This window comes from Nansenia antarctica, assembly GCF_963989245.1.
Source record: "Nansenia antarctica genome assembly, chromosome: 3".
Classification (NCBI taxonomy): domain Eukaryota; kingdom Metazoa; phylum Chordata; class Actinopteri; order Argentiniformes; family Microstomatidae; genus Nansenia; species Nansenia antarctica.
The window spans coordinates 34194348-34211976 of NC_137688.1; the positions used below are offsets into that span (position 1 = coordinate 34194348).

General features: G+C 49.2%; 1 protein-coding gene across 1 annotated transcript in view; it reads right to left on the reverse strand.

The window, feature by feature from the left end:
* The window catches only part of fam91a1 (family with sequence similarity 91 member A1), a 28764-nt gene extending 28089 nt beyond the window's left edge, over nucleotides 1-675 (reverse strand). Inside the window, exon 1 of the mRNA XM_080525169.1 lies at nucleotides 529-675. Within this exon, the coding sequence (XP_080381295.1) occupies nucleotides 529-600 (72 nt within the window). The 5' untranslated portion in view covers nucleotides 601-675. The remainder of the gene's footprint in view (nucleotides 1-528) is intronic.
* Between the last annotated feature and the right edge of the window lie 16954 nt (nucleotides 676-17629).

The following is a 17629-nucleotide window of genomic DNA, read 5'->3' on the forward strand; positions in this document are numbered from 1 at the left end:
GACACACACGGCATCTCGGCACATTAGCTCAATCGCTTTTGAGGAAGTGGTATTTATTATACGCTATAAATAGACCAAAATACACACTGTACGTTCTTAACAGCTTTAATGTTTATCTGCACGTATAGGAATAACAATATACCCAATCTTCGTGGTTTATTTGATAAGACAGGATAAAGCGATAGCTATGTCACGTGATTGTTTTGGATACCGTAATAGCGACAACCTTCATACTGTGTTACGAGAACACCTGTCAAATCATGTGGTGGTGGTGGTGGTTGTGAAACAGCGACAGTACAGGACTACATTATATTATAAATACTGCTTTGATATGCTTAGGATAGGCTTTCCGGTTAATGACAAAATCACTGTCAGATGAAGATGCGGCTTTTCTAAGAAACAGGAGTCTGACAGCTGCATCAGCCGCAAGGGAGAGGAGAGGGGGGGGGCGCAGGTTGTATGTGTGTGTGGGGGGGGTACAGGGATAGTTGGATGGATGGGTGGATGGATGGGTACATAGTAACATACCTGTTTGACATTTGCTGGGAGCTTGTTCCACGGATAATTCTGCCTGATGTGAAATTCCACGTCCGTGTTCATCGCTAGTAGGAATCGGGATCCACCGATTAACGATCAAAGCAACGGGATTCCGGTCCAGTCCCAGGTGACTGCACCCCCCCGGCCCCCCCGAAACTTACACAAACAGGTCACAGCAACTTGAAAGCCCGAAATGTCTCCTCCGACCTTATGATTATTTTCCTTTTCAATAAACCTCCACTTCCTTGTTGTATTTTTTTTTTTTTCTTCGACAGTTCGTCACGCTTTCGGCGACGCTCGTCACTTCCGTTCAAGGCGTGACCAATGAGTCTGTGTGAGAGAGAGAAAGAGGGGGGGGGGGGGGGGGGGGAGAGAGAGAGAGAAAGAGAGGGGGAGAGAGAAAGACATGACAATAGCCTACAATAGTACAGTGGCATTATAAACTGTACACCAGGGGAGGCTGGTGGAGGTAGACATTAGAGGACAGGGGAGGCTGGTGGAGGTAGACATTAGAGGACAGGGGAGGCTGGTGGAGGTAGACATTAGAGGACAGGGGAGGCTGGTGGAGGTAGACATTGGAGGACAGGGGAGGCTGGTGGAGGTAGACATTAGAGGACAGGGGAGGCTGGTGGAGGTAGACAGGGGAGGCTGGTGAAGGTAGACATGGGAGGACAGGGGAGGCTGGCGGAGGTAGACATTAGAGGACAGGGGAGGCTGGTGGAGGTAGACATGAGAGGACAGGGGAGGCTGGTGAAGGTAGACATGGGAGGACAGGGGAGGCTGGTGGAGGTAGACATTGGAGGACAGGGAAGGCTGGTGGAGGTAGACATTGGAGGACAGGGGAGGCTGGTGAAGGTAGACATTGGAGGACAGGGGAGGCTGGTGAAGGTAGACATTAGAGGACAGGGGAGGCTGGTGGAGGTAGACATTGGAGGACAGGGGAGGCTGGTGGAGGTAGACATTGGAGGACAGGGAAGGCTGCTGGAGGTAGACATTGGAGGACAGGGGAGGCTGGTGGAGGTAGACATGGGAGGACAGGGGAGGCTGGTGAAGGTAGACATTGGAGGACAGGGAAGGCTGGTGGAGGTAGACATTGGACGACGGGCTCATTGTAATGCATGGAATGAAATGAGGAACGGTATCAAACACAACTATAGGTACGACAGCATACCTGCAGTAGAATCTCCAATAAATGTATCTTGAAAAGAAAATGGTAGATATGTCAGGTCCCCTGTTCAACTGACAGTTTTCAGTATGGTCCCAGCAGGAATCGAACCCATGTGCCTTGATAGCACCATGCTCTACCAACTGAGCCACAGCAACACTTTAACTGTCCAAGAACAACAATAAAAACAGCAATCTTCTAATATCTAATCTTCTAATATCTTCTAATATCTCATCTTCTAATATCTTCTAATATCTCATCTTATAATATATCATCTTATAATATATCATCTTATAATATCCTATAATATCTTATCTTCTAATCTTTTATTATATCTCATCTTCTAATATCTCATCTTATAATATCTTATAATATACCATCTTATAATATATCATTTTATAATATGTAATTATCATGGAGTGTTGGGAGACGTGTGTCATGTGACCCAGGGTGAGGGGACGTGTGTCATGTGACCCAGGGTGAGGGGACGTGTGTCATGTGACCCAGGGTGAGGGGACGTGTGTCATGTGACCCGGGTGCGGTGCAGGACAAAGTGACGACGGCAGGCAGCAGTTGGCAAAACAAACAAACACGTTACTGACCCAGAAAAACTATGAAGAAAACCCACAAGAACAACACCTCTTTACCGTAACACAGAACCCCACAGAGAGAAAGACATGACAAATAGCCTTTGTTTTGTTTCACTTTGGGCCGGTTGCTCAGACATGGCTTAAGCCTAGTTCCAGACTAAAAAGCCATTTAAACTGGTTTAACTAAAAACGTCTTGCAGAGACATAGCTTAAAACAAGACAGATTTAGTCTATTCTGGTTTAAATTAAGATAATTGCAAGAAGGAAGTTTAGAGCTATTCTAGGACTAAATTGAACCAAGTTGGAGCTTAAATTAATCCTCCAAGGAGGCAGGTTTAACTTCAGTTTAACATTGTCTGTGAGGAAGCATGGAGTACTTGGATTATCTCAATGAAGACCAGCATGCCTTACAGAGGCTAGCCAGATGGGTACTTGTGGATAGGAGTGATCCACTGACTTACTTTGATGAAATAACTTTTAGAGACCGCTTTCGGATGCACAAGGAAAATGCATCAGAAATAATTTCTTTGCTTGAGCCTGGTCCATTCAGCTGTCTCAACGAGGAAGGCCTGTACCTATTCCACTCCAAGTCCTCATTACCTTGAGGTTCTTGGCATCTGGAACCTTTCACCGGGAAACAGGTGATCTGTGTGGTGTCCATGAATCTACTGCATGTAGAATAGTGCACAAAGTTTGCAGGGCCATTTGTGGACTGAAGAGTACATATATCAACTTTCCTGATGCTGCTAGCCAAGCCAACTATAAAGTAGAGTTTTATGAGTATGGACACTTTCCAGGAGTGATTGGCTGTATCGATGGATGTCATATTCCAATCAAGTGCCCATCAACTCCTGATGCTGAGGAGTACAGGAACCGCAAGAACTGGTTCTCCAGTTCAGGGTGTATGCACTCCTAATTTGGAGTTCTCAAATATTGTTGCCCGTTGGAAAGGTTCAACTCACGACTCATAGATCTTTTTCAATTCTTCATTGTGTGCTGAGTTTCTGAGGGGACAACATAGTGGACTAATGCTTGGTGACAGTGGATACGGCCAGAGTACATTTTTATTCACACCATACATTAATCCCATAACAGCGCCACAGAAGAGGTACAACAGGGCTCATATCCGCACTCGAGGTAGGGTTGAGCGTATGTTTGGGGTATGGAAAAATCGATTCCAGTGTTTACGCAACACACTCCGCTTCAACCCAAGAAGATGCTGCATAGTGATCATTGCTACAGCTGTGCTGCACAACTACCTGAGGAGGCAGCACTGTCCTGAACCTCCACAGGAAGGTGAAGATGATGCAGATGTGCCCATGGTTGTGGCAGTCGGTGACCAACGAGGACTTGCACACAGGAATGCCTTCACATTGCAGCACTTCAACTAGGGTGAGATGCATTTATTGTTTGCTTTGTACATAATTTAAGAGTAAAATTAAATGAGTGACAAGGCTGGAATAAAATGGTCAGTACTCGTGTAAATACTCTTGGGAAATTACAAGACACTTTTATTGTGAATCACAAGAGTTAAGCACAATTGTCTCAGCACTGTACTTCATTGTATTCATAGCTTTCTCCTCCAACTTCATTTCCAATTCAACCTGGAGTATACTCATTTTAAATTCATGTTCTTCCTTTAGATATTTCATTTTCTCTTCATGAAATTCTCTGGCTAACTTTTCATCAGTGGCGGGCGGTGCATTTCACACCTAGGCCTTCAGTGATGTCCGACACATTCCTACCTGAATTATTCTACCTCTTAATACCATCGTTATGACGCCATGGCTCTAGAAACTAGACAGAAACACAGTATAACCGGGCGTTACATCACCTTAACATAGTCAGACAAGTACAACAGAGTTATATTAATATTTCCGAAGCATTTTTAATCAATAAATCCGCATTTACAATGAAGAGTGTTAAACTAACATCTTTAAGATCGCTACATTACCCACGTCTGTCGTCTCGTCCACCATAATAGCGACAAAGGGTGCCTTTTTAATCTCCATTTTGATCTCTTCTCCCATCACTTAAGCAATAGCAAAAATCAGGTCGTTTTGTATTTTGCCTGACGTCCCAGTAAACACTTTGTTTGTGGACAGGTGGTAATGTAAATCTGGGTTGTTTTCAGCCAGAAAAGAAATAAGCTCAACGTAGTTTCCTCTGTTTGTGGACTCGGTGCTTTCATCGTGTCCCCTAAATGATAGTTATTGTTTACCCAAAAACAGGACACAATCGATCAGTATTATCGATCAGTCAACGAAAGCTTTCGTTGTGATGCTCCGTTTCCCTGCGCACTTTCGAAAGTTTCACATCTACCGGCATATACGCATCTCAATAGTGAATATCAATAGTGCGTATCAATAGTGCGTATCAATAGTGCGTATCCAATCAAAAGACGTGCTGGGTGCTGACATCATTGAGCCTTCCAGCAGGCTCCGTTGTTGCTTTTGCTCGCATCTACGTAGGTTTACTAGGAACGCCACAGGTTTTCTCGTTCCAACGTTAAGTTACAGGTCGAATCGGCGGCACCGCTTAACGTGCAGGCAGGCAGATTTTGGAGCCCCCTAGCAACACATTTTGATTGGATAAAAGCTCTAACATAAAGGCCAGCCCTCCAAATCTCAATCGGAGACTGGAAGCAGCGCAACCAAGAGGAAAGCTATGAAATGAAGAGAATAGACTATGGGGAATCATTAATACATATTTGTGGAAAAAATATATTAAAATAAAATGTATATTCTGATGATGTTTAGGCCAGCAGAGAAGGCCTTGCTGGCCCTGACGGCACACCACTGCTTTTCATGCATTGTCATCTTTATTCTTCTTCGCTGACAGGTGCTGACAACTTCAGTTATGGCGGCAGCAGATGTGGACGGTAAACTAAACACTCATTGTGCACTGGCTCTGTCACTTGGGTCACAATTGTTTCCTCTGGGAAAATGAACAGTGTTAGAAGCACACATTTACTTATATGAACCTTAGAATGAAGATTGACAGTTGAATATGGAGGCTACCATTTGGGCTCAGGCTCAGTTCTTCATTTGCACTGTCCAAATGGTCATCATCTGGAATACCATCCAGGGGTTGCTGGTTCTCTATCATTCCAGAAAGCACATCACTGAATTCATCAGTTTGGTGATCTTTTGGTGGTCCGCCACCAGTAGTGAATCGCTCTCTTCTGGCTTCTGCACTCTCTTTTTTTAAAGTCAGTTTGATGTTCTTCCAGAGAGTCTATAAAAGCAGATGTCATTCAATATGAATTATCTTACACAAATATGAATTTTTATTTTATTTAACCTTTATTTATTCAGGGAAGTCACACTGAGATTTGCATCTCTTTTACAGGTGAGCCGAGGCCAAAAAAAGCAGCAAATAAGAAGTGAAATGCTGATAATCTCATGAAGAGATGAATGAAGATCTCACCTGAAGTTGCTGTACTGTTCGTTTTGTTACTTTTTCATTTGCATTAAATTCACTGCTAATTGCAATCCAACTACTCTTCTTCTTTTGCTCGGTAGCAGCAGTATGGTTTTTACTTTCAATGATTGGATGGTTTGATGCCATTTGTTTTAGTAGCGTCTTTTCCAACTCAGTGTAGTTCTTTGAACGAATTCTGGTTGCCACTGCCATTGTTCCATCTCAAGATCCACATCAGTCACATCAGTTTCTTACATATTTTTCTGACAATTAAGATAAAACCATTTGCTTTCATAATAAAAGCTCCTGGTATTGTTTTCTATCAATGTTCTCACTAAAAATTGTGTTTTCTGTTCCATTCCGGGTTTTCATGGGGACCATTGTATGAACTAGCCTGGCTCCGCCTCCCTCAAATGAGGCTTAATCCAGGTGTTTGCAATAAGGCTTACTTAGCTTACTCCAGGACTCCATAGTCTCCGATTTACTAAACCACAGTTGAGATACTTTCATGCAAGCGGCTTAAATTACCTAGTTTAACTAGTCAAGATTAGGCCTAGTCCTGTCTTTATTTAAGCCCTGTCTGAGCAACCGGCCCTTTATGTTTCACTTGTAGTGACTACATTATGGGTTCATGTTCTCCTCTTACTGTTGGTTGTGTAGTGGGAGGGAACCAGTTCTGGCACTAGGGGCAGAGGGGAGGATTATTAACGTTGCACTTTCCTGTTTAGATACACGAGTTTTGGTAACCATTTTCTGGTCCTGTACTGAGAGTACAAGTTGTTGTTTTGATTAAACAGTTATCATTACGTTGCCTACGTCTTTCCTTTTTCCTCCGGCACTACACTGGTGACCCGACGTGGATTTTTGTTAACGTAATTGTGTACGAAAACCAGCGACGAACATTACAATCCTGCAAAATGTCCGGGCGAGGAAGACGTTCAAACCAGCGGCAGCCATCACCATCCCCTGTCAGGGTAACGCGTGGTGCGCACACTCCCACTCTCAAGCTACCAGAATTCTGGGACTCAACGCCTGCTGCATGGTTTGCTATTGTAGAGGCACATTTCAATAAAAGTGACATCGATGACGACGACGACCGGTACAACCATGCTGTGGCAATGTTGGGCAGCTCCACCGCGGCTCGAGTGGTAGGTTTTTTGTCTGCTCCCCCGACGACGAACAAATATGAGCGCCTCAAGGCCCTGCTTCTAGAGACATTTGAACTGTCCACTGCGGAGAGGGTGCGTCGCCTATTTGCCATGTCGGACTTGGGTGACGAGAGGCCTTCTGCGAGCATGGAGAGGATGCTAAACCTGCTCGGTACAGAAGACCCCATGATCCTCTTCACAGAGCTGTTCATGCGCACATTGCCAGCTCAAGTTAGGATGGCGCTGGCCAACACCGCCATCATGGAGCCCCGCGCCCTGGCCAGGGAGGCGGACCGGTTCGTCTTGGCCATGCCTCAACGGTCCCCCGACCTGCTCGCTCCCGCGGCCGCCCCGCCACCCGACCGTCGCAGGAGAGCGAAGGATGACGCCAGACCTTCTGGCCAGCAGGGTAACGCTGCGGGCCATTGTTTCTACCACGCCACTTTTGGCGCCAAGGCCAAACGGTGCCGCTCACCCTGCACCTTCGGACCGACGGGAAACGGCGGGGCCGGCGCTCAGTAGTGGCCCTGAGCGCTGGCGTCACCAACAGGCTGCTCTTCATACAAGACACCGCCTCTGGTCGCAGTTTCCTTTGTGACACAGGTGCCCAGTGGAGCATCATTCCGGCAGAGAGATCGGATATGGCGAAGGAGGAGCGTGGTCCGCAGTTGGCAGGCGCGGACGGCACACCTATCTGCTCTTACGGCACTAGGGCGGTGGACGTGTGCTTCGGAGGGCAATGTTTTTCGTGGGATTTTGTCATAGCGGCTGTCACATTTCCCCTCCTTGGTGCGGATTTTCTGTGCGCCCACAACCTGTTGGTGGACGTGGGGAACAGGCGCCTGGTCAACTCACAGACTTTCGCTTCATTCGCCTGTACGCAGGGGGAGGCGGTCTACAGCGGGTGGTCCAATACGCTCGCCGAAAGTGACCAGTACCTTCGGCTGCTCGCCGAATTCCCCGACCTTACCAGGCCCACCTTCTCCGCGCCCACGGTGAAACACGGAGTGGAGCACCACATCGAGACCGAGGGGCCTCCCCTCCACGCCAGGGCCAGGCGCCTCAACCCGGAGAAGCTGGCCATCGCCAGGGCGGAGTTTGCGCATATGGAGCAGGTGGGCATCGTTCGGCGCTCGAGCAGCCCCTGGGCGTCTCCCCTGCACATCGTCCCTAAGTCAGACGGCGGGTGGCGCCCATGTGGGGACTACCGCCGCCTCAACGACGCGTCCAAGCCTGACCGCTACCCGGTCCCACATGTCCAGGACTTTTCAGCGAACCTGGCAGGCAAACGCTTCTTCTCCAAAGTGGACCTGGTACGGGGGTACCATCAGGTGCCGGTGCACCCCGAGGACGTCCCTAAGACGGCCGTAATCACGCCATTTGGGCTCTTCGAGTTTCTGCGGATGCCGTTCGGCCTGAAGAACGCGGCGCAGACCTTCCAACGCCTCATGCACTCGGTGCTCCGGGACCTACCATTCCTCTTCGTCTACTTGGATGACATCCTCGTCGCAAGCACCACGGAGGAGGAGCACCTGTCCCACCTCCGGGCCCTTTTCACACGGCTCAGCCAACATGGGCTGATTGTCAATCCGGCGAAGTGTGAGTTCGGACGGAACGCCATCGACTTTCTCGGGCACCGGGTCTCCGCAGAGGGGGTGACCCCCCTCCCCTCGAAGGTAGAAGCTGTCGCTGCTTTCCCGCGCCCCAGCACAATCAGCGAGCTCAAGGGGTTCATCGGGATGGTAACCTTCTACTATCGCTTCCTCCACCACATCGCTCACATCCTGCGGCCTCTGTACGATGCCCAGAAGGGCAAGACTCTGAAGCAGCCGGTGGACTGGACGGCGGAGCGTGTCAAAGCCTTTCAGGACACCAAGGCGGCCCTGGCCCGCGCTGCCATGTTGGCCCACCCCTCGCCCTCGGCACCCACTGCTCTCACCACGGACGCCTCTGACTTTGCTGTGGGAGCGGTGTACGAACAGTGGGTTGGGGACGCCTGGCAGCCTCTTGCATTCTTCAGCCGCCAGCTGTCTCCCAGAGAGCAAAGGTACAGCACATTCGACAGGGAGCTCCTCGGGCTGTGGCTTGCTGTCAGACACTTCCGTTTTTTACTGGAGGGCCGCGAGTTTACGGCCTACGTGGACCACAAGCCACTCACGCACGCCATGTCCAAGGTGGCGGAGCCGTGGTCCGACCGCCAACAGCGCCAGCTCGCCTACATATCCGAGTTCACCACAGACATCCAGCACGTTGCTGGGAAGTCCAACCAGGTCGCGGATTGTCTCTCCAGGGCGGTGGTTGGTGCGGTCCAACTGGGTTTGGACTACGCGCGCATGGCTGCAGACCAGGCCGCCGACCCCGCCGTCCAGGCTCTCAAGTTGTCGGACACAGGACTGCGCCTAGAAGAGGTGGTTTTCGGTGACGCAGGGGCCACGCTCCTGTGCGACGTCTCCATGGGTCAGCCACGACCGGTGGTCCCCGCCAACTGGAGGCGCCCCGCCTTCGAGGCGATACACGGCTTGTCTCACCCTGGTAGGAAACCGTCCTCACGGCTGGTGTCAGAGAAATTCGTCTGGCATGGGCTCAAGAGGGATGTGAGGGCCTGGGTTGACACGTGCATCGCCTGCCAGCGCGCCAAGGTGCATCGACACGTCAAGGCCCCCCTGGAGCAGTTCTCTGTGCCTGAGCGGAGGTTCGATCATGTAAACGTGGACCTGGTAGGGCCGCTGCCCCCCTCGCACGGATACACCTATCTCTTTACCATGGTGGACAGGACGACTCGCTGGCCGGAGGCAGTTCCGCTCTCCTCAACGACAGCCCCCGACCTGGCCCGGGCGTTCATCGCGGTGTGGGTCTCCCGCTACGGCACCCCTGCTGATCTCTCCTCTGACCGTGGCTCACAGTTTACTTCAGAGCTGTGGGCAGCGGTGGCGGAGAATCTGGGGGTCAAGCTCCACCGCACAACCGCCTATCACCCGCAGGCGAACGGGCTCTGTGAGCGTTTCCATCGATCCATGAAGGCCGCCCTTCGAGCCAGCCTCACGGACAGCGACTGGCTTGACAAGCTGCCGTGGGTCATGCTGGGGCTCAGGACAGCGCCTAAGGAGGACCTCCAGTCGTCGTCCGCTGAGCTGGTGTTTGGACAGCCGCTGCGGGTCCCCGGTGACTTCATTCCCAAGTCAACGGAGCCCTGGTCCGCCGCCGCTCAGCGCGCCTCCCTGCTGGACAGCGCCAGGACCTTCGTCCCGGTCCCGACTACGCAGCATGGTGTCCCTACTTCGAGGGTGCCCCCGGAGCTGCACTCAGCGAGGTTCGTTTTCATTCGTCATGATGGCCACAGGACTCCACTACGTCCTCCTTATGACGGGCCTTTCCGTGTCATCGAGGCCGGAGCCAAGAACTTCATGGTTGACATGGGGGGTAGGCCTGAGTGTGTGTCCGTTGATCGCCTCAAACCGGCCCACTTGGACCTTGAACTGCCCCTGGACTTGGCCCTGCCACCGCGCAGAGGCCGGCCTCCAGTCCTACCTCCCCTGCCGCGCCCTGGCCATTCCCCCCTCCGACCCCGACAACCCCCCGCAGCTCGCGAGCCCCCGGTCGTCGCTGCCCCCCGTCCTTCCCTGCAGGAGGACGTGATGGGCGATGTCACACCTCCTCCCGCACCTCCTGACTTTACCTACGATCGTAGGGGCCGGGCCATACGCCCTCCTCGCCGTGAGGATTTCCAATATTGAGGTGAACACTGGGGGGGCTGGTGTAGTGACTACATTATGGGTTCATGTTCTCCTCTTACTGTTGGTTGTGTAGTGGGAGGGAACCAGTTCTGGCACTAGGGGCAGAGGGGAGGATTATTAACGTTGCACTTTCCTGTTTAGATACACGAGTTTTGGTAACCATTTTCTGGTCCTGTACTGAGAGTACAAGTTGTTGTTTTGATTAAACAGTTATCATTACGTTGCCTACGTCTTTCCTTTTTCCTCCGGCACTACACACTTTATGTTTCCATGTTGTGTGTTTTAATGTGTTTTTTCATGCTGTGTTCTTATACTGTTTTTTTATGCTGTGATGTTTTGTTTTATTCATTTTATGTTTTATACTGTGTGATGTACTGTATGATGTGATGTTTTGTTTTATTCATTTTATGTTTTATACTGTGTGATGTTTTGTTTTATTCATTTTATGTTTCCATCGAGGACCACTTTGGAAATAAGTGTTTTAAATAATGCTTTCAAGTGCTATCCTCTGGACATTACTTAGTGTCATAATGCGTAAATGATTCTATTGTAAATTCCTAATAAAAATCTAATCAAATCAAATCACAAGAAGAACACCTCTTAACCTCAACACAGAACCCCACAAGAAGAACACCTCTTAACCTCAACACAGAACCCCAGAGGAACAACACCTCTTAACCTTAACACAGAACCCCACAAGAACAACACCTCTTAACCTCAACACAGAACCCCACAAGAACAACACCTCTTAACCTTAACACAGAACCCCACAGGACGAACACCTCTTAACCGTAACACAGAACCCCACAAGAAGAACAGCTCTTAACCTTAACACAGAACCCCACAAGAACAACACCTCTTAACCTTAACACAGAACCCCACAGGACGAACACCTCTTAACCGTAACACAGAACCCCACAAGAACAACACCTCTTAACCTTAACACAGAACCCCACAGGACGAACACCTCTTAACCGTAACACAGAACCCCACAAGAAGAACAGCTCTTAACCTTAACACAGAACCCCACAAGAACAACACCTCTTAACCTTAACACAGAACCCCACAGGACGAACACCTCTTAACCGTAACACAGAACCCCACAAGAACAACACCTCTTAACCTTAACACAGAACCCCACAAGAAGAACACTTGTCATGGTTTCATAGGTTTTTATTTTGAAGACATCTAGTGGACATTTTATGACATTACATTTGTTACTGCCTTTATTCAGTTTCGGTTTTGATTAGTCACATGACGAACATTAGTCACATGACGTGAGCACACTGTTCAGACGTGATAGCTCGTAGCAGCAGCTAGTTGAGAGGAAAAGCTCCGGAGAATCTCTTTGTTTACATTCTTGCCCTGGAAAAGGCTTTGCTTGTAAGTTGCCTTTTCTTTTCTTGTTTAACTACAATGTATAATGTATATGTTTATAAATACATAGCTTATATTATTTAAGTATAACTATTTGTATTGCTATATTGATATAATATGTTGGCTACATACTGTTGATGTTGAAAGTGTAACAGTATAGTTTTGAGCATTACAGTAATTGTACTCTTATGTTTATTTACAGTTTTACAAAATAACCAAACGACCACTCATGTTTCTGAGGGTTGAGTAAAGAACTAAACTTTACTCCAGCGTCTGAGGATTCATTTGTGTGTCAGTGTATGTTCGCTATCTGTGGAAGTTGCGCCCTGGTTACGCGCAGTGGGAACAGAATAGTAAAAAAGCAACCACTCAGCGGGCGGATCGACTCAAGGAGAGAGATCTTCAGCGCAAGCACTGCTCCCCATCATCCTTGCTCACGCCAAGCACACAGCAATATTCATGATGGAAGAGTTGAGCAATGCTGAGACAAGGTCAGTGGCCTCTAGCACATCTAGGTCTTTTAAATCAACAGCCAGTAGGGCAGCTGTCAATGCACGTGTCAAAGTGGAAGTAGCACGCACACGTGCTGGCTATGCAAAAATTGAATCAGAGATTATGATCGAAAAAGCCCAAATGGAAGCAAAATTAAAGAACTTGCTGCATGAGAAAGAAGTGGCAGAAGCCATCGCTGAAGCTAATGTTCTTGAAGCAGCAGCGGAGGAAGAAAACAACGATATCGAAGCTGTCATTCATGCCACTGTTGACCGCACACGCCAGTACGTAGAACAACAGTCACAGCTACCACTATCTGCCGAAGATGTTAAGGACTCTATAGCCAATCTGGAACCGATAGTCCATAGGCTGAGATCCTCCTCACCACCCAGACAGCGTCTGGCTGTTTCATACGAGAGACAGCACTCCTCCACCGTGAAGCATGAGCACAGCTCTCCATCACTGCGACCTAGTAGGCCAAAGACAAGGCAGCTCACACCCAGCAGGCCCAAGGGTTCACCATACAAACCAACAGGAAGCGGTGACACAACCGACATCAGTGATGTGGCTCGGTACCTAGCACGCAGAGACCTCGTAACCTCCGGTCTCACCAAGTTCGATGATCACCCAGAAAATTACTGGGCATGGAAGTCGTCCTTCAAGAACGCCATTGACGGACTACTACTCAGTGCTAATGAAGAGATGGACCTCATGATTAAGTGGTTAGGGAGTGAATCTGCAAAGCACGTGAAACGAATAAGAGCAGTACATGTAAGTCATTCATCTCAAGGTCTATGCAAAGCTTGGGAACGCTTAGAAGAGTGCTTCGGGTCTCCAGAGGTAATTGAAAAGTCCCTCTTCGACAGGCTGGAGAACTTCCCAAAGATCAGCAATAAAGATCCTGTGAAGCTGAGAGAGCTAAGTGACCTTCTCCAAGAGTTGGAAGCAGCCATGTTCGAAGGTTACCTGCCTGGTTTGAGCTATCTGGACACTTCACGCGGCATTTTGCCCATCGTAGACAAGTTGCCCTACAACATCCAAGAGAAATGGATATCACAGGGTTCCAGATACAAAGCTGAGCTACAGGTAGTTTTTCCCCCATTCACATTCTTCTGCGAGTTCATCACCAAAGAGGCACGAGCTCGCAATGACCCAAGCTTCAGGCTATCGATGAGTAACACAGCCCAGATGAAGTCAGAGCAGCCATTCAAGAGACAAAGTAAGAGCATGGTCTCTGCACATAAGACAGATGTCTCTCACGAGAAAGACACACAAGACGGTTCAGGCCGAACAGCAGTGGACATAAAAAAACTATGCCCTCTCCATAAGAAGCCACACCCCCTAACACGCTGCAGAGGTTTCAGAAGCAAGCCCCTCGAGGAGCACAAGGCCTTCCTCAAAGACAACGGTGTCTGCTTCAGATGTTGTTCCACAACTACTCATCTAGCCAAGAACTGCACCACAGCCATCAAGTGCATGGAATGTGAGAGTAACAGCCACACCACGGCTCTTCATCCAGGACCTCCGCCTTCAGCCCCATCTGAGGATGGCGGGGAGGGAGAAGGAGGATCAGACCAATCTGCAGTCACCTCAAATTGCACAGAAGTCTGTGGAGAGGGTCAAAGCGGCAGATCTTGCTCGAAGATTTGCCTGGTGAATATATTCCCAGAAGCACACCCAGAGAGAGCAACCAGAGCATACGTTGTGCTGGATGACCAAAGCAACAGGTCGCTTGCACGGTCTGAATTCTTTGATATGTTCCACATCAAGGGGTCAGATTCAGCATTCACACTTCGTACATGTGCAGGTACAACTCAGATGACAGGAAGGAGAGCCACAGGCTTTGTGGTGGAATCTGTGGATGGAGCTACAACAGTGACACTACCTACACTAATAGAGTGTAACAACATTCCCACCGAAAGAGCTGAGATACCTACGCCAGAAGCAGCGTTGCATCATTCCCACCTCAAGCCCATAGCATATGGTATACCACCTTTGGATTCTAAAGCACAGATCCTTCTCTTGCTAGGCCGAGACATCCTTAGAGTTCATAAAGTGCGGGAGCAACGGAACGGTCCACATGACGCCCCCTACGCACAACGACTCGACCTGGGATGGGTCATCATAGGAGAAGTCTGCCTAGAGGCAGCCCACAAGCCTTCAGACATCCAAAGCTACCGCACCAATGTGCTTGAGAACCAACGCCCTTCATTCTTCAGCCCATGTCCGAACAGGATCCAGGTGAAGGAGCAATATGTTCCGAAGCCAGCACATCAGATTGACCCAGCGCAAGGCACCCACAGTATCCGGGAATGCAACTTAGGGAGCACCATCTTCAACACGTCCGAGGATGACAACAAGATTGGACTCTCTATTGAAGACAGACTGTTCTTAAAGGTCATGGACAAAGAAATGTATATGGATGACTGCAACAGCTGGGTGGCACCATTGCCATTCAGAACACCACGTCAGCAACTCCCTCACAGCCGAGGCCAGGCCCTCACACGACTTACCTCTCTTCAAAACACACTGGAGAAAAGGCCCGAGATGAAGAGGCACTTCATCGCGTTCATGCAGAACATCTTCGACCGTGATCATGCTGAGCTGGCTCCTACATTGGAGAACGGACAAGAATGTTGGTACTTACCTATCTTCGGGGTTTATCACCCTCAGAAGCCAGGCCAGATTCGAGTCGTCTTCGATTCCAGTGCAAAATGGAAAGGCGTGTCACTGAACGATGTTCTCCTTTCTGGTCCGGACTTAAATAACAGCCTCTTAGGAGTACTGGTGCGATTCAGACGAGAACCGATCGCTGTCACTGTGGACATAGAACAAATGTTTCACAGCTTCGTTGTGAAAGAAGACCACAGGAACTTTCTCCGCTTTCTGTGGTACGAGGACAACGATCCTAGGAACGACATATGTGAGTACCGCATGAAGGTTCACGTATTCGGGAACAGTCCCTCTCCTGCGGTGGCAATCTATGGTCTCAGACGTGCTGCAGCTCATGGTGAAGAAGAATTTGGGTCTGACGCCAAACAGTTCATCGAAAGAGAGTTCTACGTTGACGACGGACTCCTGTCAAGGCCCACAGCACGTGAAGCCATCGACCTACTGAAGCGGACACAGGAGATGCTTGCTGTGTCGAACCTGCGACTTCACAAAGTTGCTTCCAACAGCCAGGAGGTTATGGAAGCATTCTCTGCTGAGGACCGAGCAAAGGGACTCAAAGACCTAAACTTGGATGTCGATCCCACTCCTATTCAACGGAGCCTTGGAGTGAGTTGGGATCTGAAGAAAGATGTCTTCACGTTTCAAGTAGCAGAATCCACAAAGCCTTTCACACGTAGGGGTGTTCTAGCTACTGTCAACGGCCTCTTCGATCCACTTGGATTCGTTGCACCAGTTACGATACAGGGAAAGATCCTGTTACGAGAGCTCACAAACGAAGCCTCCGACTGGGACTCTCCTCTTCCTCCAGAAAGGGAAGATGAGTGGAACGCTTGGAGAAGCTCTCTTCAAGACCTCAGGCAGTTGGAGATCCCAAGAACCTATTCTGCTTCTACAATCTCAACAGCCATAAGAAAGGAGCTACACGTGTTCTCAGACACTTCAGTGAAGGCTATTGCAGCAGTCGCCTATCTCCAAGTAATTGATGTTGAGCAAAAATGTCAAGTAGGATTTGTCCTTGGAAAAGCTAAGTTAACTCCACAGTCGGCTCACACTATCCCAAGATTGGAGTTGGGAGCTGCCGTGTTGGGTGTGGAAGTCGCTGAGCTAGTCACAAGCGAGCTAGATATAGCTCTGGATGCTGTCAAGTTCTATACAGATAGCCGAGTTGTCCTAGGATACATTAGCAACCAGACAAGAAGGTTCTATGTATATGTGAGCAACAGAGTGCAGCGTATACGGCGGTCTTCTGAACCAACCCAGTGGCACTACATCTCCACAAGCCATAACCCAGCTGACCTTGGCACACGTTCTGTGCCTGCAGCTATGCTAGGTGAGACAACCTGGCTTAGAGGACCAACGTTTCTGCTACAAGTAGAGGAACCATCATCACCTGAAGTCTTTGACCTCATCAACCCGGACTCAGACATAGAGGTACGGGCACACATCATCAACCTGCCCAACGACAGAACACACCTTGGATCTCACAGATTCGAGCGTTTTTCCTCATGGAAGCGACTTGTGAGAGCAACAAGTTCACTCATCCACATCGTGGAATCCTGTAAGGCTACCAGCAAAGATCAGGATCAAACTTGCAGTTCATGGCATCACTGCAAGCAGCCTCGCACAGCTGAAGAACTGACAAAAGCTGAACTCATCATCATCAAATGCGTGCAAGGAGAGGCTTACAAGGACGAACTTGCGTGCATAGCAAGTGGAAAGGACATCTCAAGAAGTAGTCCTCTGAAGAAACTCAATCCCTATTGCGACGAAGAAGGCCTCCTGAGAATAGGGGGACGGCTCAGACATTCAGATCTCGCCTACAAGGAAAAACACCCTCTTGTTATTCCGGGAGGGAAACACATCGCAAAGCTACTTGTGGAACACCATCACCAAAGGGTGATGCACCAAGGCCGAGTCTTTACCGAAGGCGCTGTCCGCACTGCAGGGTACTGGATCATGGGAGCAAGACGACTGATCAAAGGCATCCTTCACGACTGTGTAACCTGCAAGAAGCTCAGAGGCAGAGTGACGGAACAGATGATGGCCGACCTACCTGTTGATCGCCTGAGTACTGAACCCCCATTCACCTACGTGGGACTGGACGTCTTCGGCCCCTGGCATGTAAGCACAAGACGCACAAGAGGAGGACAGGCAAACAGTAAAAGATGGGCTGTTCTTTTCACATGTCTAAGTACGCGCGCTGTCCACATCGAATTGATTGAGTCAATGGACACATCATGCTTTATCAATGCGCTACGCAGGTTCTTTAGTCTAAGAGGACCTGCCAAACAGATTAGATCAGATTGTGGAACAAATTTCACAGGCGCATGCCGAGAGCTGAACATTCTGCTGACCGACCCCAACATGCCTAGCATTCGAAAGTACCTGGGAGAAGAGGGCTGCTCATGGGTCTTCAACCCACCTCATTCATCCCACATGGGAGGCTCCTGGGAAAGGATGATAGGGATATCAAGGCGCATACTTGACTCC